The sequence below is a fragment of the Periophthalmus magnuspinnatus genome, chromosome 24 (assembly GCF_009829125.3).
Source record: "Periophthalmus magnuspinnatus isolate fPerMag1 chromosome 24, fPerMag1.2.pri, whole genome shotgun sequence".
Lineage (NCBI taxonomy): Eukaryota > Metazoa > Chordata > Actinopteri > Gobiiformes > Gobiidae > Periophthalmus > Periophthalmus magnuspinnatus.
The window spans coordinates 26,560,011-26,585,478 of record NC_047149.1 but is presented as its reverse complement, the minus strand read 5'-3'; the positions used below and the strand labels follow the sequence as shown (position 1 = coordinate 26,585,478).

General features: G+C 43.4%; 1 protein-coding gene across 1 annotated transcript in view; it reads left to right on the top strand.

The window, feature by feature from the left end:
- The window catches only part of LOC117392581 (MAM domain-containing glycosylphosphatidylinositol anchor protein 2-like), a 324,052-nt gene that overhangs the window by 88,446 nt on the left and 210,138 nt on the right, over nt 1-25,468 (top strand). Inside the window, exon 2 of the mRNA XM_033990674.2 lies at nt 2,661-2,800. Within this exon, the coding sequence (XP_033846565.2) occupies nt 2,661-2,800 (140 nt within the window). The remainder of the gene's footprint in view (nt 1-2,660; nt 2,801-25,468) is intronic.

Below are 25,468 nucleotides of genomic sequence, written 5' to 3'. Positions count from 1 at the left end.
AAAACAAAAACCTAAAATGGCAGCCTCTGATGATGTCACTGATGACATCACTGATGACATCATCAGACCAGAGTTTAAAACCAGGAAAATGGCGGCCAGCCCCTCCCCAAACATGTCCAGGCAGCGCACGGTGAGTCCAGAGAGAAAAAAAACTGAAACTAAAAGACTTTTAATCAACAAAACAGAAAGAATCAAAGTGTAAAATGAAACATGTTTAAAGAATTTAATGAACTGGAAGAACAGAGGAGTTTGAATGAGTGAAGTCAGAAGAAAGAGAAACGTGTGATGGAGCAGTGTCGTCTGTGTCGTGTGTCGTGTTGTGTGTCATGTTATGTTGTGTGTTGTGTGTCATGTTGTGTGTGTTGTGTGTCGTGTTGTGTTGTGTAGAGTCTTTAAAGTGTGATCTGGACAAATACAGGACGAGTAAACTCCAGACTCAGCTTTAACCATTTAGCGTTCCGACGGCCCGTCTGCGGGACCAAAGCTCTAACCACTGAGCCACTGTCACAGAATGAGTGTCACTGTACAATCATGTCCAGTGTGTTCTCAGTTTCCAGTGTGTGTTTGTTTACATTTTGAAGCGTGTGTGTGTTTGTTGATTGTTTGCAGTGTGTGGTTTGTAAATATATATTTATTTTGACCCATAGCACTTGTTTTGACTGTATTTTATATACAAATATACATTTTATATTGTGTTTTGATATATAAATGTACAGTAAATGTACAGTAATAGAGAAGCTGCAGATACAGATTCCTCTCAGTGTGAGTTTTCAGTTGAGCCTCACTGATGTCTGTGGGTTGAAACATATAAAAGTTATTGCACTTTTTCCAAACGTTCTCCAAATGTCTTCATTCGGATAGGTTTGGAGAGGCCTGGACTTACTCATGATAAAATGTTTGTAAAACTCTAATTTTTATAGGTATTGACCTCAAATTTGAAATGTAAGTGGTCAACAATCTTGTCAGTTGAGGTATGGTGTATTTTTGTCCCCAGCTCCCCACTGCAGCTTTCTACACCTTCATTTTCACAATTTTTTTTTGGCGAGGATGAGAAATTTTTTTTTTTAATGTGTGTTCCAAAGTGTATAAGAATAAGAATATTTGATCTTGATTTGAACTTTTGACAAATAAATCTGCAAATAAATTTTTTCTACTTCAAATAATAAATGGACAACAACACATACAGTAAAAAACAGCAAATCTATTCAACTTTTTTTTTTTCTTTATTAATCCAAGTCCAGAAGTCCCAGTGTAGAGCTCAGAACTGAAGTGTCTGATGTTAAACCTTTTTTTTGTACAGTCTAGAAGAGCAGGGCGGGTCCTTGAAAGTGGTCCAAACCAGTCCAAACCAGTCCAAACCAGTCCAAACCCTGTCTAAACCAGTCCAAAATGGTCCAAACCCTGTCCAAACCCTGTCCAAACCCTGTCCAAACCCTGTCCAAACCTGTCCAAACCCTGTCCAAACCCTGTCCAAACCTGTCCAAACTCTGTCCAAACCAGTCCAAACCGTTCCAAACCCTACCCAAATTTGTCCAAACTGGTCCGCTACCTGTCCAAATCTGTCCAAACTTGTCCAAACCTGTCCAAACCTGTCCAAATCTGTCCAAATCTGTCCAAACCCTGTCCAAACGTTTCCAAAATCTATTAAAACACGTAAAAACTCTCTGCTCAAACACATGTGCAGCTGCAGACGATGTTGCTGTGCTAACTCTGAGCATATGTGGTGCGGTACTTGACTCCCACACAGGAAGTCCAAACTCCTGGAGGATAAAAAGCTCCGCCCGCTCCTGATTTCTGCAGCGTCGGGTTCTTCTTGTTCTTCCCACCAGCAATTATCCGTGGTCCTTCTTCCTGGTCCTCCTAATCAGATCTGCGTCCGCTCTCCAAATCCTCTCCTCCAAAAGCTCTTCACTAATCAAGGAAAGATGGAGAGAGAGAGGAGGAGAGGAGGAGAGGAGGAGGAGAGGGGAGGGGGTCTGGGACACTACAAGCTGCAGTTTTGGAGTCAGTGAGATTCAGAAGCAGAAGGAAGAAAATGGATTGTTTTTACATTTTTCTCGTGCAGTTTTGTTAACAGTTGGAGAGGTTTAGTGTCTGATTTTTGATAAGGAAGGAAAGGAGAGATAGAGGAGGAAGAGTGTGTGTGTGTGTGTGTGTGTGTGTGTGCACTTCTGTATGAATGTGAGTGTTTTGTTGATGTAAAGCCCTTTGAGTGACTTGAAAGTGGAAAAACTCTGTGACTTTTTACCATTTGGCTGTTAAATAAAGCTGCACTGTGTAAATTTTCTGGTGGACGGTCTCCATGGAGATATTATTTCTTAGTTTTTTTGTCCACAATATAGTAATAAACGTTTATATTTTGCTTTTACTAGTGTTTAAAAAGATAAAACGTGCCTTGAAAAACATGCAAACTCAGGTTAAAGTCTGACTTGAGTAACAAAGCAGAGCTGCCTCTCCACAGATCTGACCTGTACATTGGCCTGTTGGAGTCACGAGCTTGTCTCCATGTGTATGTTTAATGCTGTACTATGAAACATTCCAAGCGAAGCAATGGTTTGTAGGATAAGTCAACACATTAACAAAGGAAACGAGTCAGATGCAGTTATATAAAACCATTTGAACACGTGATACTAAAGCTCCTCTCTGTTTTGTCGTTGCAGCGCCCCCTAGTGTGCGGATCATCCACTCAGGACACGCGTGTAACGTGGACGAGGAGCGGCACACGGAGCGAGTCTACACCATCAGAGAAGGAGAGACTCTGGAGCTCACCTGTTTAGTGACGGGACACCCCAGACCACAGGTAAGACCGGGACAATATGGACCTGGTTTGGTCCAGGTTTAGTCCTGGTTTAGTCCAGGTTTAGTCCTGGTTTAGTCCTGGTTTGGTCCTGGTTTGGTCCTGGTTTAATCCTGCTTTGGTCCTGGTTTAGTTCTGGTTTAGTTCTGGTTTAGTCCTGGTTTAGTCCTGCTTTGGTCTTATTTTATTTTATTTTATTCTTATTTAAATGACTTTTTATTCTTATTCTTAAATTCTATCCCGTGGTTGTGGCATCTTGTAACTAAGAGAATTTCCCTTCGGGGATCAATAAAAGTGATTCTGATTCTGATTCTGATTCTGGTCCTGGTTTAGTTCTGGTTTAGTCCTGATTTAGTCCTGGTTCGGTCCAGGTTTAGTCCTGGTTTAGTCCTGGTTCGGTCCAGGTTTAGTCCTGGTTTAGTCCAGGTTCGGTCCTGGTTTGGTCCTGTTTTCTTTCTGAGCGTTCATGGTCCTGTTTTGAAGGCTAATGCTAAGGCTAATGCTAATGCTATGCTAAGGCTAACACTAGCTTGTGACTGTGATGTCATTTGAGGGGGAGACTTGTTGAACAGTGTAAATCTTGTGTTGCAGTTCAGATAAGTCAGTTCTTCATTTAAGACCAAAATGACGAGAAAGTGAATCGGAGCAGGAAGTGCACTTATGATCACTTCATGTTTAGAACGCGGCGGTTAGCAGGTTAGCCCCCCCCTATCAAAATAATACATTAAAATTAAATAAATATTAAATTAAAACAAGTAATTTATCAGTTTGGTAGCCTCCTTATATGATCACTGCTTGTTGTTGTTTACTGAAGTCACATTCACAAAGTGGATGATTGTTTCATATTTGACTCGTTTATGCTGAAAAACTCCAGCGTCTCAGACTGAGGTGTAATGAGGCGTCTTATTTGTCTTCACACTGTCCACAGCAGACACCGGTCTGTCCTCGTGTCCCCCCGGAGTCAAGCCCAGTGCTCCATACTCTTCATCAGACTCCTCCTCTCTTACTTTTCGGGTGTGTCTCTTTACCTCCGTCTATCTCCTTCTTTCTTTTCTTCCCTGTTAAAATGTTTTCCATAGTGTCTCTTTAGCAAAAGTGTCTCTTGTTCACTGTCCTGTGTCTGTTCGCTCTGTCCTGTTCTTTGCTGCGTACGCGCTGTCTACAGTACTACAGTATCTACAGTACTACAGTATCTACAGTACTACAGTATCTACAGTACTACAGTATCACAGTATCTACAGTATCTACAGTACTACAGTATCTACAATACTACAGTATCTACAATACTACAGTATCTACATTACTACAGTATCTACAGTAGTAGCATCTCACCTGAGACCCACAGATTTACATAAAGTCTCTGGTTAAATCTCAGATTAAAGTCTAATTTGAGTAACAGACCTTCAGACAGAGCAGTGCCTCCAGCTCCACTCTCGTCTCGATAAATCGTCGCTCTCATCACGCCGCTCACCGTTGGGCTTTTTCGCTCCCATTTCCAGACCTCGTCGAGTGTTTTGAGGCGTTGTTTAGCCGTCTCCTGCCTCGTCTGAGCGTCTTTGAGTTCACAGGGCGAATACCTCGGCCTTAAAAGCGGATTAAGAGTTTAATCTGCTCATTATTGATGTTTGCGGTTGCGTCGTGCACCTGCTCCTTCAAAACCGACAACAAAAGACCGAAGCGCTAATGAGGACGCGGTACAGAGCCGAGCTAACAGCTGTCAAAACAAGACGCGCACGGCCCAAACGGAGAAAGGCCGTGTCAGAACCGGAGACGAGGATCACGGACCAGAGCGAGCCCTGATGATTAACAAAGTCTTACGTTTCAGGAGAGTTTCGTTTGTGTTTTGTGCAGCTGAAACGCTAAAATGGCCGACGTGCGTTTGCGCTCGACTTTGCAAACATAGAAAACAGTAAGAGTTTGACGTTAAAGCTTCTACTTTAAACAAAATGGACTTGTTTTAAGAGACTTTCCAAAAAAATATGACCGGGCAAAATCATTGTCTTAGGTCACATATGTCAAACGCAGGCCCAGGGGCAAATTCTGGCCCGCGGGGTAATTATATTTGGCCCGTGAGATCATGTCAAATGTGAAAAAAAAAAAAAAAAAGTACTACAAATCCCAGAATGCTTTGCTACTACAGTGATAATGCGCAGAGTAAATTAAAGTGTCGCAAATCGAGCTTGAATATTTGTTTTCTCTGTGCACATTTTTCTATTTTTACGTTTGGACTGTTAATAGTTTGAAAGTTGAATTTTCAGTGAACAAAATTATTAATTATTCTTATTTTTTGGCTTAGTAAAAACAGATTTACTTAAAAAATGAACTTGAAAGGCTAAAGAGAGAGACATAATTTATTTTATTTACTGATTGACTGATGTGTCTTTTATTTCAAATAAATTTTTTCATATTTTTATCATATCGAGCTTCAGTTGTTCCAGATTTTATGTTTGAAAAGGTTAAATATCACACATCAGGGGCAGTCTTTTTTTTTATAAATATTGAATTTGTGTCAGTTTTTAATTGTGGTTCACTGAGTTTGAGTTTGACGCTCGTGTCTTCGCCTCATATTTTTTATACAAACGGCTGTAAAACCAAACCCTGACTATAATGCACATAATCTCTTAAATAAATGTTGATTATTGTTCAAATGTTTAATTGAAAGTGTTTCTGAGCTGGACACAGACTGTTTTCTCTGTTTAATTGCTGGTGAAGGTCACTCTAAAGAACATTTGCTTTTATATTTTCATCTTTAATCTCAGATCTCATTTTCAGACCTTTGTTGCCAGATTCAGGTTTTTTTTCTCCTGTTTTGGCTCCGTCCTAAAAACAAAAACACTGGATTTTATTTGGAGCAGATTTGACTTCACAGATGTGCAGAACATTAACAGTTTTAGTCCTGGTTCAGTCCTGGTTTAGTCCTGGTTTAGTCCTGGTTTAGTCCTGGTTCAGTCCTGGTTTAGTCCTGGTTCAGTCCTGGTTTAGTCCTGGTTTAGTCCTGGTTTAGTCCTGGTTCAGTCCTGGTTTAGTTCTGGTTTAGTCCTGGTTCAGTCCTGGTTTAGTCCTGGTTTAGTCCTGGTTCAGTCCTGGTTTAGTTCTGGTTTAGTTCTGGTTTAGTCCTGGTTTAGTCTTGGTTCAGTCCTGGTTCAGTCCTGGTTTAGTCCTGGTTCAGTCCTGGTTCAGTCCTGGTTTAGTCCTGGTTTAGTCCTAGTTTAGTCCTGGTTCAGTCCTGGTTCAGTCCTGGTTCAGTCCTGGTTCAGTCCTGGTTCAGTCCTGGTTTAGTCCTAGTTTACTCCTGGTTTTATCTTTACGTATTTGATGCATCAGTGGAAAAATACGTCTGGATCGAGGTGTAAAATGGAAGTAACTGTGTGATAAAAGTTGATGTTCACACTGAGTCGCCCTTTAACGTGATTTTTGGCTAAAAAAAAGAAAAAACGTTCCACCTTGTGATGTCATCAAGTGGTAGTTTTCATGTTAACTCCTCCTCCTTTTACCTTTAGTTCAGTCGAGATAAGAGACAACTCCAGGACTGAAATGATCCAAATGATTCTATAAATGAAGGTGTGTGGAGTTTAAAAACACAGCGGAGCACTTCCTGTATCACCACACGATGACATCACAAGGTGGAACAGAGTGTTTTTGTGCGTTAAACATGCGCGAACGAAACAAAAAATACAGCTCCGGGTTTGTTTGTGACGAGGAAACAACATTAAAACATCGTAATATGATCCCACATGTGACACTTTTACTTCTACTCCAGTACTTTTCCACTGCAGTATTTGTACTTTTACTTAAGTAACAAAACAGAGTACTTTTTCCACCACCATTTTCAGACCTTTATAAAACGCTGCGTTGACAGATTTTGTTTTTTTTTTCTCGTGTTTTGGCTCCGTCCTAAACGCAGAAACGCAGGATTTCGTTTGGAGCAGATTTGACTTCACAAATGTCAAACTGCAGAACATTAACGGCGTCGTCCCCCCCCCCCGCTCCTCCCCCGCTCCTCCTCCCCCCCGCTCCTCCTCCCCCGCTCCTCCCTCGCTCTCGTGTCAGTTAACCTTTCGCACAGACCCGAGCCGTTGTTTCCTATTTGTTTGATAATACAAATTACCCAGAATCCTCCTCTGCTATCAGGCCTCATTTACATTCATTAATATAATCCTGTGTTTGATCGATCGGCGCCGCTCTGGGTGTGAGTGTGTGAGTGTGTGAGTGTGTGAGTGTGTGAGTGTGTGAGTGTGTGAGTGTGTGAGTGTGTGAGTGTGTGAGTGTGTGAGGGGGTGAGGGGTGAGTGTGTGAGTGTGTGAGTGTGTGAGGGGGTGAGGGGGTGAGTGTGTGAGGGGGTGAGTGTGTGAGTGTGTGAGGGGGTGAGTGTGTGAGGGGGTGAGTGTGTGAGGGGGTGAGTGTGTGAGGGGGTGAGTGTGTGAGGGGGTGAGTGCGTGAGGGGGTGAGGGGGTGAGTGTGTGTGTGTGTGTGTGTGGTTGCGCCCCCCGGTGGACACCAGGGCAAACAGGTTATTGATTTTATATTTCACTTTCAGGAGATTAAAGGTTTTTATGTGAAATATTATAAAGTTTATTATTTATATTATAACGTTTGAGATCGATGAGCTTTTGTCAATAAAACCCACAAATGTTGGAACTAGATATTTTGAACGCACTATATCACTCGATATATACTCGATACTGATACCGATGCCACGATGATGATAAAAACACTCTTTATTTAGACGATAAACTGTGATGTTCCACGTTAAATGTTGTACTTTGTGTTTTATTTGTTTAATCTGATAGTTTTGATGACCCTAAGGTGAGGAAGGAGGAGAGGAAGAGAGGAGGGAGGAGAATGAGGGAGGAGGAGAGAAAGAGTGAGAGCGAGAGAGAGATGGACGGAGAGTCTGAGTGATTTATCCTGTGGATCAATAGTTTGTCTAAGGATGAAAATGAAAGAGAGAGGGAGAGAAAGAGAGAGGAGGGAGATGGAGGGAGGGAAAGAAAGTGAGGGAGAGAAAGAGAGAGGAGGGAGAAAGATGGAGGGAAAAGAGAGGAGGGAGAAAGATGGAGGGAAAAGAGAGGAGGGAGAGAAAAAAAACAGGACAGAGAAAGAGGAGGGAGAGAGATGGAGGGAAACGAGAAAGAGGGAAAGAGAGAGAGGGGAGAGAAAAAGAGAGGAGAAAGAGAGATGGAGGGAAAAAAGGAGGAAGAGAGAGGGGGACAGAGGGCAACAGGGAGAGCGAGGGAGAGAGAGATGGAGATGGAGAAAGAGAGAGAGGTTATCTGAGGTGGAAGGAGCCCTGAGGTGGTGCTGCTGATGGGAGGAGGAGGGGAGGACAGGGGGAGGACAGGGGGAGGACGAGGGGGGGACGAGGGGGGGACGAGGGGAGGATGAGGGGAGGATGAGGGGAGGATGAGGGGAGGATGAGGGGAGGATGAGGGGAGGATGGGGGATGCAGCTCACTGAGGCAGGAGGTCACTTGGGAAGAATACAAATATTAAGTAAAAAAAAAAAGTGACTTATGTAACAGTCGACCTTTGTCTGAGCTCCAGACTCTGCTCCTGTGAGACATGCTACATGTTAGCATCATTAGCATCATTAGCATCATTAGCATCACAACTGCTGGAAATGATTGGATATTTCTGTTTAGTGATAATTCTGCTGTTTCTTCTGTTCTCCAGAGTGTGACATGGTCCTGGTTTAGTCCTGGTTTAGTCCTGGTTTAGTCCTGGTTTAGTCCTGGTTTAGTCCTGGTTTAGTCCTGGTTTAGTTCTGGTTTAGTCCTGGTTTAGTCCTGGTTTAGTCCTCCTCATGTGAGATGGTTCATGTGGCTCATGTGGGAGATGTTCTTTGGTGCTGGTCCATGGAGAGACTTGTTCACACTGAGCTGCTTTAAAGTCTCTGAGCCACAGGAGCCACAGGAGCCACAGGAGCCACAGGAGCCACAGGAGCCACAGGAGCCACAGGAGCCACAGGAGCCACAGGAGCCACAGGACGCATGTGTGAAGTACTTCCTGGTTCTGGATGTCCTGCCTCTGTCTCGTGGATATTCCCAAAATGACAAAATGAACAACTTGGACATGTTTCTTTATAAGTAAAAATAAAGCATTATTATTATTTTATTATTATTATTAGGAATAAACTAGAGAATAATATAAAGACGTGAGTGATGTCCCCACAGCTTCAGCTCCACCTGAAGCTCCACCTGAAGCTCCACCTGAAGCTCCACCTGAAGCTCCACCTGAAGCTCCTGGAGGCTGGAGCAGGTGCAGCTCTGTCCTTTATATAAAGTCTCTGGTTTGGCTGAGCTGGAGTTTAATGTTGGACTTTGCAGTGGAGTCATTTTCTGAAGCAGGACACACTGAAGCCGTTTGTTCTGAGATGGAGCGACGTCTCGGCTCCGCGTGGAACGACGGCAGACGGAGACGCTTTAAAGACCCAAACATTAAGACGACAGAAAAAAAAAGAACAAAAAACACTCTGCTCCTCCTAGAAAAACAACAACGAAACAAGGACTGAAAGAACCAAACTACACCACCTCATCACTGACACACGTTTAACACAGACTCTGCACATTTAGGCTGAGTTCTTCTCTCAAACTGAAAACACTCTGTTCCACCTTGTGATGTCATCATGTGGTGATACAGGAAGTGCTCCACTGTGTTTTTAAACTCCACACACCTTCATTTATAGAATCATTTGGATCATTTCAGCTTCTGGAGTTGTCTCTTATCTCGACTGAACTAAAGGTAAAAGGAGCTGTTAAGTTTGAAATCTCCCACTTGATGACATCACAAGGTGGAACAGAGCGTTTTGAGCTTCACTCTGCAGGACGTCTCATAATGTTTGAGCTTTGATTCATTATAGGCCGACCACAGTTGGATTTTGTGATAAGTTGAGTCTCGATGCTTCTCTGGTATCGTTTCATATCAGATATCGTCCAGACACTTTGAGAGCCAAAGTATCGGTATCGTATCGGCTGACAGAGCTGGATCTGTGCCTCTACACAGTGACAGGGAGGATCAGTGAAAACTCCACAGCTCCAGCTCTACTGAGCTTTAAATACCCAGAATCCCTCAGGCCGAGCTGGCGGCTCCGGCTCCAGCTGAGCAGCAGCAGCAGAGTCTCCATCAGACTCCCCCCCCCCCCCCCCCCCCCCCTCTCTCTCTCTCTCTCTCTCTCTCTCTCTCTCTCTCTGCCGTAAACTCCATCTTTCCAATAATACTCCTCTCTCGCCTGGAGCTGACAAAGTTGTGGCTCGACTCGTCCGTTTTTCCATTTCATTGTCAAAGAAATGTGTGTCCTTGTCAGTCACTGCTGCGTTTACACGGGCCGTCCTGAAGGGGGCCGTCCTGACGGGGGGCGTCCTGACGGGGGGCGTCCTGACGGGGGCCCGTCCTGACGGGGGCGTCCTGATGGTGGCCGTCCTGATGGGGCGTCCTGATGGTGGCCGGGCCGTCCTGATGGGGGCCGTCCCGTCCTGATGGGCGTCCTGATGGGCGTCCTGATGGGCCGTCCTGACGGGGGCCGTCCTGACGGGGGCCGTCCGGGGCCGTCCTGATGGTGGCCGGGCCGTCCTGATGGGGGCCGTCCTGATGGGGGCCGTCCTGATGGGGGCCGTCCTGATGGGGCCGACCTGACGGGGCCGCGGGGCTTGGTGGTGCTAGCCCTACAGCGGCGGGCAGAGGCTAATGTCTTTGGCCCTGTTGTTCAAAACGCCCCCTTCAGGCCTTTAGCGAAACTACACGTGTCAATAGAAAGTAGTGATTTTTTCATGAATGTTTTTAAAATCATTACTTCATAGACAATAAATAAGATGAACATTAATAGATTACAGATTGTGTTTATTTATATTGATAATTATAAAAGTTAATAATAATAATAATAAATTAAGGCTAGCGCTGTAGCTGCTGGTGCAGTGTCACTGGTGTTACGCCTTTGGGTCATAAAGTGTCAGAGTGGCTTTGGTTCAAGACGCAGAGGTCACAGAGCGGCTAACGCGCGGAGAATATGAAAACCACACAAACACAAAGAAACACAAACACACACACAAACAAACACACAAACGAACACACAAACAAACACACTATCACTGTTTTTGCTTCTCTACATCCAGATTCTTCAAGTCAAACTGAGGAATATAGTCCCTGTTAAAGCTGCACTGTGTAACTTTTGCAGGCTCTTTCACAAACTCATTTCCATGGATATGCTATAGCTAGCTACTACACGTATCCATCTCCATGACGACAAGTAGGCGACAACACAAGAGTAAGTCAGCGGTCAGATCACGACATTTTTCAACATTATTTTTCATTTTAATGCCATACCGTGGAAAATTACAGGCAAAGCGTTAAAAATCTTCACAAAAACGAGCACGTGTGCTAGCTTACCGCGCAGTCCCCCTTTGTTAGCATGATCCGCAAACGCCGAGTACGACACGTTTTCTTGCATAATCCGGTTTAAATATCACAAACTCCGAAAGCGTCCCGCCTTATTCCAACGCGCCGATTTCGCCCGACGCTTCGCCCTTTTAAAAGTCCCTAAAATGTTTACGCCCGTCGTCATGACAGCTGGCGTAAAAGCCTGTAAAGGTTGGCTCGACATCCCATAATACGGCGTTTTCATTAGGACGGGTTCAGTTTAAACGGGAAGTGCGCGGCTCATATTTTAGTCCCTCCAGTTTGTTCATTAGCAGCACATTTTAAGAGCAGCTTATAGTGCAGATTTAATTAAAAGCGAGCTCGTTAACCAATTAGCAGATGCTTAGCCGCTACATTTCTGCAGCTCCGCCATGGGGTATAGGTTTTAAAGGTGCGCGGTGCAATTTTTCTGTTATTGCTATGCCTCAAATGTTCCCTAATGGCATTAAAGTTCCATATTTGGGTAAATGGACTTTTCCACCTTCAGGTCACTCAAAGCGATTTACGTCAAGAAACTGCTCGCACGTTTATACACGAGTGGACACGGACGCTTAGGGCGACGGGGTTAAGTGTCTTGCTCAAGGACATAACAACGGGATTAATCTGTGGGAGCTGGAATTGCACCGTCAACCTGTGGGTCGACGGGATTTGAACCGTGCGCCTTCAGATTAGCAACTGTTCAATCAACTCTACGTGTTTTACTCATCAAAAAACACCTAAAAAAGTGTTCTGACCATAAGTGGGTTCGCCTTGCCACAGATCTGACTTGTAACGTTTCCATAGCAACATGAATTACTTGTCTCTATGAAGATTGATAGTTTAAATGTGTAAAGAAGTGGACTGAGGGTCGATGGAGCCGAATCACTTCCTTATTTGTAACGTTAGCGGTTAGCAGGTTAGCTGTGTCCATTTATATAAACAGTCTGTGGTTTAATGTCACACTGTGGAACATTTCTAGGCTCGCATTACGCTGTTTTCTGATCTGCTCTGATGTTTCCTCCGTACAAACAGACCTGGAGTTGTGTTTTTTTTGTTTCATTTTCACACGTTTAACACACAAAACTTGCACTTTTACGCTGAGTTCTGCCTGTTTCCATGGAGATACACACTGTGGAACATTTCAACCGAACAATAACCCAAAGCAAACTCATAATCGTTGGCTATTCCGTCACTTTTAGGCCGATTAAAGCGTCTGTAGCTTTAATCACAGACCTGACTCGGTTTTGGCGATGTAATAAAGACGTTGCATTTGACTTCATGAATTGATTTTTCATTATTGTGTTTGGCGTAGAACGACTCCGGGGATGAGATCAGCGCGTTTCCATGGAGACGAGATGAAAGGATGATGACGAACAGTTTACTCGTTTAATACTGAAGAAAAAGAGCTTTAATCAAATGTAAAAATATCTACGGAAACTGAGATTTAATCCATGTTTTAATGTTTTTACAGTCTCAAAAACAGACCTGGAGTTGTGTTTTGTTTCATTCACACATGTTTGAGTAACCAGTAAACGCTCTGTTCCACCTTGTGATGTCATCAAGTGGTAGTTTCCAAGTTAACTCCTCCTTTTACCTTTAGTTCAGTCGAGATAAGAGGCAACTCCAGAAGTTGAAATGATCCAAATGATTCTATAAATGAAGGTGTGTGGAGTTTAAAAACACAGTGGAGCACTTCCTGTATCACCACATGATGACATCACAAGGTGGAACAGAGTGTTTTCAGTTTGAGAGAAGAACTCAGCCTAAATCTGCAGAGTTTGTGTGTTAAACATGTGAGAATGAAACAAAAAACAAAACAAAAACACAACTCTGGGTCTGTTTGTGACGAGGAAACGACAGTAGAACAGATCAGAAAACGCCCTTTAATGCCACACTGTGTAACATTCCGCACAAAGTGATCACATCTCCATGGAGACGAGCAGGTGGCAGACTCCCCACTAGGAAAGTTGCTCCTTCCCCCTCTCTCCCTCTTCTCCTGTCCTTTCTTCCCTCCTCTCTCCGCCCTCTCACCCTCCTCTTCTCTTCCGTCTCTCTCTCTCCTCTCTCCCTTCTCTCCAACCTCTCTTCCCTTTCTCCCTCCTACCTTCCCTCTCTCCTCTCCCTCCTCTGTCCCTCCTTTCCCTCTCACCCTCCTCTTTCTCTCCTCTCTCCTCTCTCCTTTCTCTTTCCCTCTCTCCTCCCCCTCCTCTGTCCCTCCTTTCCCTCTCAGCCTCCTCTTTCTCTCCTCTCTCCTTCCTTTTTCCCTCTCTCCTCTCCCTCCTCTCCCTCCTCTGTCCCTCCTTTCCCTCTCACCCTCCTCTTTCTCTCCTCTCTCCTTCCTCTTTCCCTCTCTCCTCTCCCTCCTCTGTCCCTCCTTTCCCTCTCACCCTCCTCTTTCTCTCCTCTCTCCTTCCTCTTTCCCTCTCACCCTCCTCTTTCTCTCCTCTCTCCCTCCTTTCCCTCTCACCCTCCTCTTTCTCTCCTTTCTCCTTCCTCTTTCCCTCTCTCCTCTCCCTCCTCTGTCCCTCCTTTCCCTCTCACCCTCCTCTTTCTCTCCTCTCTCCTCTCTCCCTCCTCTTCTCTTCCCTCGCTCTGCTGTGTTTACTGTATGTTGTTCCAGTCTTGCACTCGTCTTTTCCTCTCTTCTTTTAGCTCGTGCTCATCTTCTCCTCCCTCCTTCTTCTCTCTCTCTCACAGTGTGGGCGGGTGAGTCCAGACGCCCTGACCTCTGACCTCTGCGGCGCTGGGTTATTTCTCTTTATAAACTGATAGTGAGTTTAATCTCGTGGGACCTTCGTCTTGTTCTGTTCTTCAAACACTAAAACAAAATGGCGGCCGTGTGGTTTAGAGGTTTGGAGTCTCGCCTCAAAACGATAAGGTCCGTGGTTCGAGTCCTGGCTGTTCTGTGTAAATTTGACTTGCCCTGATCAAGTTTTTCTCCGTGTTCTAGTCGTTTCTTTCCGTTGAGCCTCTGAGGTTGTATTTGGAGTGGTTGAGAGGTTACATACTGTGGCTTTAAAGGTGCACGATGTAACTCTATGTTCCACCGTACGGCATTAAACTGGCACTTCATTTATTCAAATCCCCTCACCTGCTGTTTCCATGGATACGAGTACGTTTCTATAGAGCCGCTGCTTTAATAACACAGACTATACACCAGTGTACTAGACCTGGTTCAGTCCTGGTTTAGACCTGGTTTAGTCCTGGTTTAGATCTCATTTAGTCCTGGTTTAGTCCTGGTTTAGAACTGGTTTAGTCCTGGTTTAGACCTGGTTTAGTCCTGGTTTAGTCCTGGTTTAGTCCTGGTTCAGTCCTGGTTCAGTCCTGGTTCAGACCTGGTTCAGTCCTGGTTTAGTCCTGGTTTAGTCCTGGTTTAGTCCTGGTTTAGTCCTGGTTCAGTCCTGGTTTAGTCCTGGTTTAGACCTGGTTAAGTCCTGGTTCAGTCCTGGTTCAGTCCTGGTTTAGTCCTGGTTTAGACCTGGTTTAGATCTCGTTTAGTCCTGGTTTAGATCTCGTTTAGACCTGGTTTAGTCCTGGTTTAGACCTGGTTTAGTCCTGGTTTAGTCCTGGTTTAGTCCTGGTTTAGTCCTGGTTTAGACCTGGTTTAGTCCTGGTTTAGTCCTGGTTTAGTCCTGGTTTAGTCCTGGTTCAGTCCTGGTTCAGTCCTGGTTTAGTCCTGGTTTAGACCTGGTTTAGTCCTGGTTTAGTCCTGGTTAAGTACTGGTTTAGTCCTGGTTTAGATCTCGTTTAGTCCTGGTTTGGATCTCGTTTAGTTCTGGTTTAGATCTCGTTTAGTCCTGGTTTAGATCTCGTTTAGTCCTGGTTTAGACCTGGTTTAGACCTTGTTTAGTCCTGGTTTAGATCTCGTTTAGTTCTGGTTTAGACCTCGTTTAGACCTCGTTTAGTCCTGGTTTAGTCCTGGTTTAGATCTCGTTTAGTCCTGGTTTAGACCTGGTTCAGTCCTGTTTCAGTCTTGTTTCAGTCCTGGTTTAGACCTGGTTTAGTCCTGGTTTAGACCTGGTTTAGTCCTGGTTTAGACCTGGTTTAGTCCTGGTTTAGACCTGGTTTAGTCCTGTTTCAGTCCTGTTTCAGTCCTGTTTCAGTCCTGTTTCAGTCCTGGTTTTAGTCCTGGTTTAGATCTCGTTTAGACCTGGTTTAGACCTGGTTTAGACCTGGTTTAGTCCTGTTTCAGTCCTGTTTCAGTCCTGTTTCAGTCCTGGTTTAGACCTCGTTTAGTCCTGGTTCAGACCTGGTTCAGTCCTGGTTTAGACCTCGTTTAGTCCTGGTTTAGACCTGGTTTAGTCCTGGTTTAGACCTGTTTCAGTCCTGTTTCAGTCCTGTTTCAGTCCTGTTTCAGTCCTGTTTCAGTCCTGGTTTAGTCCTGTTTCAGTCCTGTTTCAGTCCTGTTTCAGTCCTGGTTTAGACCTCGTTTAGTCCTGGTTTAGATCTCATTTAGTCCTGTTTCAGTCCTGTTTCAGTCCTGTTTCAGTCCGTGTCGGTGCATTTTTAAGTTTCAGTCCTAAATGTCTGGACTCAGCTCGTTCGACGCTAAACAAAAGTGCCGCTTTATTAAAACAGTTTCCAGCTAAACAAGCCCAAAGTTCTGAGCATAAATTACATAAGTTTGAAAACGTCTGCCGCTCTCGGGACTCGATGCTAATGCAAAGTGCGCGAGCTAACGATGACCTCAGCAGAACGCTCCGTCCCCGCGCTCGAGCCCGCAGTCATTTTTAAAGGGGAAGTGCGGCGCAGTTCATCAAAATCTAATCAAAATCCCAATTTAAATAGTCACATTTATTAAAGGCGCTGTACCTGATGTTCACCGTCTTTAAAAATCCTTAAATTTAAGTTTGCCGTGGTCCAAAGTTACTCCTCGCTGACCTTAAGCATCCTGAACATGCTAATTCCTCTCCACGATGAGTTTATAAGCACTTTTCACAGCTCTCAGACGCCGTGGCAACTAGCATGCTAAAAGTGCACTTCCTGAATCTTGGAAAGTAAAACTGTCCATAATTAGATGCAGACAGCGCGCAGCAGACTTATTTGGACCTCAAGAGAAGAAATAAAAATATAGACTTTTTATTTAACAAAGTTTGGACGATTGAGCGCACCTGAGTATAAGTCGCACCTGATCAATTTGAAAAGAAAATACATTTTGAACATATATAAGCTGCGTGTTACAGATATGTTGATATGATATTTACACAGAAAGACGGAACACAGAGGTTTTCTTTATGAGTTTTAATTTAAGACACGTTTTTGTTTTTTTCCCAAACTGTGCCTGAAAATCGGCATCAACACGAGCCATCTACTTTTATTTCCTCTGAAAGATTTTGTCGTCTTTTTACATTGACTAAGTTCTTCCCGCTGCCGCCTCCAACGTTGCACCATCGATTCATTGATGCCAAACTTTCGTGCAGTGGCTCTATTTCCTCCTTTGTTGGTCAAACTTTTGTGCAGTGGCTCCATTTCCTTTTTTATTGATCAAACTTTCGTGCAGTGGCTCTTTTTCCTTCTTTCATGGTCAAACTTTCGTGTAGTGGCTCTATTTCCTTCTTTGTTGGTCAAACGTTCGTTCAGTGGCTCCATTTCCTTCTTTGTTGATCAAACTTACGTGCAGTGGCTCTATTTCCTTCTTTGTTGATCAAACTTACGTGCAGTGGCTCTATTTCCTTCTTTCATGGTCAAACTTACGTGCAGTGGCTCTGTTTCCTTCTTTGTTGGTCAAACTTTCGTGCAGTGGCTCCATTTCCTTCTTTGTTGGTCAAACTTTCGTGCAGTGGCTCCATTTCCTTCTTTGACTCATTTCTTCATGTGTTTTCGTTGATGAGGCTTTGGCTTGATGCACAAAATAACAGTTCAAAATCAAAACTAGTGAATTCTTCAGCGCAGAATCTTTCTCCACGTCTGTCTCACTTTTGCGTTTACTGGTAGAGAGCGCCCCCGGTGGCCGTTAGCTAGTAAAACTCTATAAATTAGCCGCACCGTTGTATATGTAGTGTAGACTCCCAAAAATAACTTCTGAAATGCATGTAACTGTTGTCTGCCGCCTGCTTGTTTCCATGGAGATGTAAGTGCTTTACCTTGAATACTCCACATTATGGCATTAAACGTATCTATGCTTCATTTTTTTCAGTTACACATGTTAAACTGCTGACGAATACCTTGAAAAAACACTGATTCTCACTGCCAGCGGGGTCGCTTTTCCACAAAACTGACCCGTAACTTGGCGTGGCGGCTTCACTAGCTCGTCTCCATAGCGATAGGTGGACCCTCGACTAGAAAAGTTCCGTAGTGCCTCTTTAACTGCATCCGTGTTCAAAACGTGAACCATGAACTGAAATCCCGATTTGAAAAATGGAAATCCAAAATCTTACAAAAACGCAAAACTTCTCAGAAAATGTTCAACTTGGTGATTGTGTTCTGAAGCCCCGGCTGCGGACGTGGCGTGGCATCAGGACTAAACGTGGCTTTGTGCTTCGCCGGGTGCTTCCTGTTCATATTCAGACCACCTCCTCGCTGCTTTTAGCCCCCGCCGCGACCTCGAGCTATTTTAAACTGCACATTTCACAGCGTGTTTATTATTTCCTCCATCACGGCACCTTGACGCACCGGGGGGTCCTGCTGCGCCTGGAGGGAGCAGTTTGACCCTCTTCGCTCTCCGTAGTGCGATGCAAATTCACTTCCTGTACTTAAGCCGGGGCTGGAGGGTTAGCAAAACAATTTCCTCTTTTTTGTGACGAGCGTAGACTGAGTAAAGAAGTGACTGAGTGAGTGTGAGGCGAGCAGTTGTAGCGGCTAATTTGGAGTATCGTAGCAACCAAAGAGCCAATCAGGAGCGAGGCTGTTGGAAGAGAGCGGGCGCCTAGCAACGCTGTCAATCAAACCTGTTGCTAACGCTAACAGGAGCGACCTCGGGGAAAGAAGGACCTGATTTGTCTGTTATTAATGTTCATATCGTGATTTACAGAAACAATAGTGAAATTTTAAAAAAGCACGCCTATGCTCACTTCCTGTTTGGAACGCGGCGGCGGCTAGCGGGTTAGCTACGTCGATTTATATAAACAGTCTACGGTGACGACACATCTCAGTACATTCAAAATCAAACATTATTCACTTGTATAAGGTCGTAAGTAACATTTATATCATGAGCGAAAGGGTTTAGGCTGAAGTAAAAATGACTTTAATAATAACGTACAGGAATCCCAAGAAAAGCAGCATCGGTTCTACAACAAATTACGCAATATATAATAAAAGAAAAACTACAAACCACAGCAGGTCACATAAATCATTCCTAAATCCTGTAATTTAAAAAAAAGTAATGTTTTAAACCTCTTTTTCGATGCTTCTGTTGTGTAGGAGCTTTTAATTTCATCATCCATGTTGTTCCACGCACTGACCCCTCGAACAGAAAGCAGAAAGAAAGACGTTTTTTACTGGTTCTAGTCTTACTTTTTTGGAATATACCTGTTTTTCTAAGATGATACTGACTCTCTCTGTTTGAATAACATCTGTAAACAAGTCAAAAAGGGATTACAGTCGTGTAACGCTAACAAGGTGCTAGCAGTGAGTCTGATTTGAGAAGCTAAGTTTAACTAAAGTAGCGGTTGTTATTATTATTATTACAACATTATTTACATTTTTGACACAGTTTACCGTTAACTCTATAGCGTCGGATGCTATAGTCGCTGATAGATTCGCGGTTGTGGACTTTCCATCACCGCAACTGTGCAAAAAAAAAAGTTCTATCATGTAAATCCAAACGGCGTCTCAAAGCAGAGACACGAGGCTCTTTAAATATGTCACTGTCGTTATGGTCATGTGCTCACGTCGCCCTCGAAGACGACCAATCAGAGCGCAGGAGTCAGTTATTCGATGCGTCAAAGGAAAAATAAGGATTTGTAAAAACAGAGGGAAAACAAAGGGAAAAGTACAGGCTGATAATTCATTTAATGTGATTTTTATGGCTAAAAAATGAAAAAAAAATTCTAGGCGAGCTGTAATGATCCATAATGTGCTCAGTCCTTAAAGAGTGAAAATGTTCGTCATGTCGTTTGATGAAAACAAAGTGAGAAACGGTTCATGTCGCGGCCGATAAGACCCGGAAGTGACGTCATTATTTAACAATCGCAGTTTAATCGTCCTGAATGATCCTCGGACTGTCGCAGACGCCGCCTCCGTCACTTCTCCCACTCGATATATTTTGTTTTTGAGTTTAAACTTGATGTACTTATTTGATCCGTTTCGTCTGCCTCCGGCTCGTCTCCATGGAGATGTTGTTGCTGTGCCTTTAAAGACTCATTTTATACGTTCTCGTGGCTTTAATTCCCTTCGGAGCGTTCTTTTGGGCACCTCGAGATAAGTGTTTCACAGTTTCTTAAAACAGTGTCTACATTTGAAGAGTTCGTTTGCGAAAGCAGATAAAAAAAAAAGTCCTCGGAGGCTTGAAGTTTGTGACAACTTCGGAAAACGTTACGATACAGAGAATTATTCCGTCTAGAGATGAACGAGTGTGTGTGTTTTTTTTTTCATGGCTGATACGATCGATCAATCAATCAAACGTTATTTATGGAGCTGTTTTAAATACTCAAGGCGACCGAAGTACTTTCCAATAAAACCAACACAATGTAACATTAAATGATGAAATAAAAACAAACTGTACAAAGTGTCGCCGCTTTACGAAGTGTTAAAAGTCTGAATAAAAACGTTTGGAGCCTGGATTCAAACGGGATAAAGCAGCAAATCAGGGAACGATGAAGAAGAAACGACGGCAGATAAGCTCCGCCCGTATTTTTGGGTCGATACGTAGAGTCGATTTTTGTGAATTTTCCTCAAATCTAATCGTCCACAGCTTTATTTTACTGCAAACTGGACAGGAGAGCGGCACGGTCACGTTTACGCAGTGCCGTCTTTGGACTAAAGTGTCCAAATGAAGCTTTGTGTGTAGATTTTATTTGTGTATTTAGGGCCAAACGTCCTGCGGGAGATTTAAAGCTGATTGCTGATGCGCGAAAAAGTGTAAATATAGGTCACGTCCCAAATTCGACAAATGCACACTTGGAAGCACCGTTCGAAGTACCCGTCCGACGAAGGGTACTCCACGTATGTCAACCACTGTCTGTGCGCTTACGTTACGTCGCCTAACAACCGTGACTGCCACTGACAAATGAGCTAAGCGTTTAAATTATTACTTTTGTTTTTAATTCTTTATGATTTCATAGAAGAGTCAAGGTGTCGTCGTCGTCGCAGCCGTTTATTTACGTTTAGGTTGAATAAAGTGAGGAATTAATCTTTCTCTTTGAATATCAACAGACGAATTTAACGTCCGAGGTGATTTCTTCCCAGTTGTAGCTCGTATAACTTAAATAAAATATACTTTGTTTCTCCTGTAGAAGAAGTCATGGTGTGGTGCATGATGGGATACAGAAGTGCGTGAAATCTGCTCGGACGCACACTTTGGTCACGGCCATTCTCCACGGAAACACAGGGCTAATTCGTCGTCCGCATTCGTCATGTGCTTAAAATGAGTCAACAGCGTAATTTCATTCATATTGTTTGTGTTGTTTTAATCTGTTTATGACGTTCTAGTTTAGTCATGAGTTTTTCCGTTTTTTTTTCATTATTATTCGGACATTTGAGCCCAGCGACCATCTTAACCAATCGGTGATCACGCCTTCTGACTCCTCGACCAATCAGGATTCATCAGCCGCCAGAGGAACTTTTAGTAGTAGTCAGTGTTTGGACTTTTTTCTTTCATTTTATCTGCAGTTGTTCATGTGTCTGTGAGAATAAACCAGCCACAGGATCATGAACGTGAAGCGTAAACCGTGAACAGCTTCAGTAAAGAGTGAGAGTATCAACTAGAGTCTGGTCACTTCGTTTTAGTCGAACAACCTGAAGAGATTGTGGACACTAGACTAGTCCTAAAGACGGTCCTTTTCTGAGGTCACACGTTTGGATTTCTTTCCAGCACCTCCTTTATGTTTTGCTTCATTCACACATGTTTAACACACAAAACCTGCACATTTAGGCTGAGTTTTTCCTCTCAAACTGAAAACACTCTGCTCCAAATTGCGATGTCATGCGGTAATACAGGAAGTAATACATCTTCACTACAATAACGGATCATTTCACACCTGGAATTGCCCAATCTATACTGAACTCTAAAGGTAAATGGTAGTTGTTAACTTGAAAACGGCTTCACGAGGTTGATATTGTGTAATTTTAGGAGCTTAAAGTTACATGTGCAATGAGAAACGCATCATCAGCTTGAGATTTTGCAGGTAGGGATTCAATATCTGGACTAAACTGGTCACTTTATAACACCGGTCACCTTAATAAGTCATGTTTGCAGTGTTGTTCTGACAATGTTGTATAGATCTACCTCTAAGACTATTTTATTTTTAAGCATATCTTTTTTTTAGCTTGTATATTATTATTATTATTCAGTGTTTTATGTTGCACTGACACTAGACTAGTCCTAAATACGGTCCTTTTCCGAGGTCACACGTTTGGATTTCTTTCCAGCACCTCCTTTACAAAACGAGACGGGTCTTGTCGCGCCGGAAGTGACGTAAGTGTCCTTCAAATGCAGCCGACGAAATGTGAAACCGACGAAAATCCACTCTACATTTTGTCCTGGGTGATGCCTCTCGGACATGAGAACAAAAAGAACTAAACTTTTTGGCATATTTTGAAAACGTAGATATGCGTTTTTGCTTTTGATTTGCTCTTCAGTTGTACAAACACACATGGTCTAAACACAGATGAAGCAGAGGGCGACGTCAGGGCCACACACCGGAGCTCAGAGCCGTGAATAATTAAAGTTTGTGGATTTAAAATGGGTCAGACTGAGCGGCCGGGCTTTGGACAGGTTTACAGCCTCAAAAAATCAGCTAAATGTTTGATATCGGGGAACACGCTGGAGGGACCGTGGCTCTCGGCTGGTCTGGGAACGCCTCGGGGTCCCACTGGAGGAGATAAAGGAAGTGTCTGGGGTGATGGAAGGGTGGGAGTCCTTGCTCAAACTGCTGCCCCTGCGGATAAATGGAAAGAAAATGGATGGAAGGATGGAGGATGTACAAAGAAACTTGCAGTAAAATGTTTTCACGTGGAAGCCTGAGGGCCAAGAAAAACGAGGTTGATGGCCACGTTTGGTCCCAGGGCCGTAGTTTGGACGTGCCGATGGAGCCGTGTGTTTGTTGTGAACACGGTTGGACCAGAGAATGAGCCTGGTGACGGTTTATGGGATTAAAAACGGCACAGGAGCAGGTGGTGAAGTGCTCAGGTTTGTCACTCGAGTAGAAGTTTCACATGAAAAAATCAGCTTGAGTAAAAGTATTTAAATAGCTGTTTAAAAATGTACTTTACCAGTAAAAACTTAAAGTATTTCACACAAGTTGTTCATTTGTTAAAGAGTAACTGTAGAGATACTGATTTAAAATGAGACATATTTTGTTCAACAGTAACAAAAAAAATCTGTCTTAATTTTTCTTCTGAATTTTGTGTTTATTTATTTTTAATTAATTCATTTATTATTATTATTATTATTATTATTATTATTATTATTATTATTATTATTATTATTATTATTATTGTTGTTATTATTATCATTATTATTATTTATTTATTTTGGTTATTTTATTTATTTATGTTTAATTAATTCATTTATTATTATTGTTATTATTATTATTGTTATTATTATTATTTATTTTGTTTATTTTATTTATTTATTTATTTATATTTAATTCATTTATTATTATTATTATTATTATTATTTATTTTATTTATTTATTTATTTATTTTGCTCAAAGCCGAAGCTCGAACTGTAAAACTTCATTCAGGATGTTTCCACGAACATTGTAAAAATAACCCCTAAAATCAGATGAAAAATACTTTTACTTTTCAGTCCTGTTCAAAAATGTATTGGAGTAGAAAGTACAGATACTGAAGTAAAAAATGTACTTGAGTAAAGTACAGATACTGAAGTAAAAATGTACTGAAGAAAAGTAAAAAATGTAGTTGAGTAAAGTACAGATACCTAAAGATTCTACTTAAGTACAGTTTGTTGTTACCTTCCACCACTGTCTGTATTTTTACCTATGACGCCACAATCCCAACCAAATGCGAAGGAAGTATTTTTCAGTTTGGATTAACGGATTATCGACAGAAGCACGAACGAAGCAAAAATACAACCCAAAAAAATCAATTTCGCTTCACGATTGTCCTTTAAATGTTCCACAGTACGGCATTAAACTTATCTACCTGACATTTATTCAAGTATAGGCGTGTTTACCGCTCCGAAAACGAACATTCTAATCCAGGCAAAAGCGATTACGTGTCTGCGGCGATAAGAAAAGTTACACGGTGTAGTTTTAAATTCATTTTCTGGCGTATAAATAGATACGACGTATAAAACCAAACCCAAATATCCCCCCAAAAAGGTCACTTAAAAGTAAAGTTTTAATAAGAAAAGTGTCATCCGGAGTGTTATTTTGCCGTGTTTGCTCGCCGCGGTGTTTTTACCCGTCGACCTGCCGCGTGCTCGGGTTCTATTTTTGCGGCTGCCTCGTGGTTGGAGCCTTCAGGAGACACAGGAGACTAAGCTGTTTAAGATATATGGCCCCGAGCTCGCGGCAAACTCGTCTCTCTTCATCGCGGAGCCGCTTCGGAGCAGATCTTCCACCTCTAAATGCAAATGCGCCCCAGATTTTACCGCACGTTTAGCCTATTTAGGTCTAAGAAGAGAAAAAAACAACATGACTAGAGGGAAAGCAAAGGCGCCGTGACAATAACATACACTGCAAAAAAAAGAATCCATTACTTAAAACGACTCGGGATACGCGCGTTTGAGGAGGTTTTTACTGCAGACTGTGACGCTAGCAGTTATAGCGGCTAATTCTGAGACCGTGAATATCATAGCAACCAAAGAGCCAATCAGGAGCGAGGATGTTGAAGGTAACGCCCCCTTCGTTTTGTAAATAAACGTAATATAACTCCGAGCCTTCGATGAGCTTCGTTTGACCGGAGCCGAACGCACCGTTTTCACTGCAGAAACATCAAAAATAGTCCGCAGTGAGGCTTTAGTTGGTCACGTTTTCCGCGGGGATGTCACAGGACGTCCTCGCCGCGGCGTCAGACTCGGCGGAGATGTGGTTTTTGTGTTTTTTTGCAGTGTCGCAGCAGTGGGGGTCCGGCTCGGCCTCGTGCTGCAGGAAAAGTGTGTCACAGCATCACAATGAAGTGATCAGAAGAAACGACAGGAGACAAAACAAACGGGGAGGAGGAGAGGGGAGGGGCTACAGGAGAGGGGAGGGGCTACAGGAGAGGGGAGGGGCTACAGGAGAGGGGAGGGGCTACAGGAGAGGGGAGGGGCTACAGGAGAGGGGAGGGGCTAGAGGGTGGAGGGGGCTAGAGGGAGAGGGGATGGGCTAGAGGGAGGGAGGAGGGGGCTAGAGGGGAGGGGTTAGAGGGAGGAGGGGGCTAGAGGGGGCGGGGCTAGACGGAGGGAGGAGGGGGCTAGAGGAGAGGGGCGGGGCTAGGAGGGGAGACCACATGATTTATTTTTATCTCACTGATGGTTTTACTTAAATCATTTAAACCAAAATTCAGCTGTATTTAAAAAAAAAAAAAAATTAAATACTCGGTGCACAACTTTGCAAAACTCCCCCTCCTCTCCTCCTTCCCTCCCACTCCCTCCTTTCCCCTTGTCTCTCCCTCTCTCTCTCCCTTCGTCTGTCTCTCTCTTTGCCCCCTATTCCTTCATCTCACCTTCTCTCAACCCTCTCCCGTCATCTTTGCCTCTTCTCTGCTCATTTCTCTCTGTCTTCTCTCCTCTCTCTCCCTCCTTTCTCCTCATCTCTCTATTACTCCTCTCCCCTTATCGTTCCCTCTTTCTTTCCCTACTCCCTTTATCTCTCCCTCTGTCTACCCTCTCTCTCCTCTCATCTTTATCTTCCTCCTTTCCCCTCAACGCTCCCCTCATCTCTTTGTCTCTCTCCTCTCTGCTCATTTCTCTCTCCTCTCCCCTTCATCGTTCCCACTTTCTCTCCCTTCATCTCTCCCTCTCTTTGCCTCGTTTCCCCTCATTTCTTCCTCTTCTCCCCTCATCTCTTTTTCAGAAATGTATCTTTATCTGAAATAAAATAGAAAAAGAAACACGCCCTGCGAACAAGACAAAGATTGAACCATTTTCCAGCTAAATTCTTCTCCTCCTGTTGGCGCTCTAAGCCAGATGCCCCGCCTTTATCAGGTTTTCACACTTTCATTTCCTGTTTTTCAA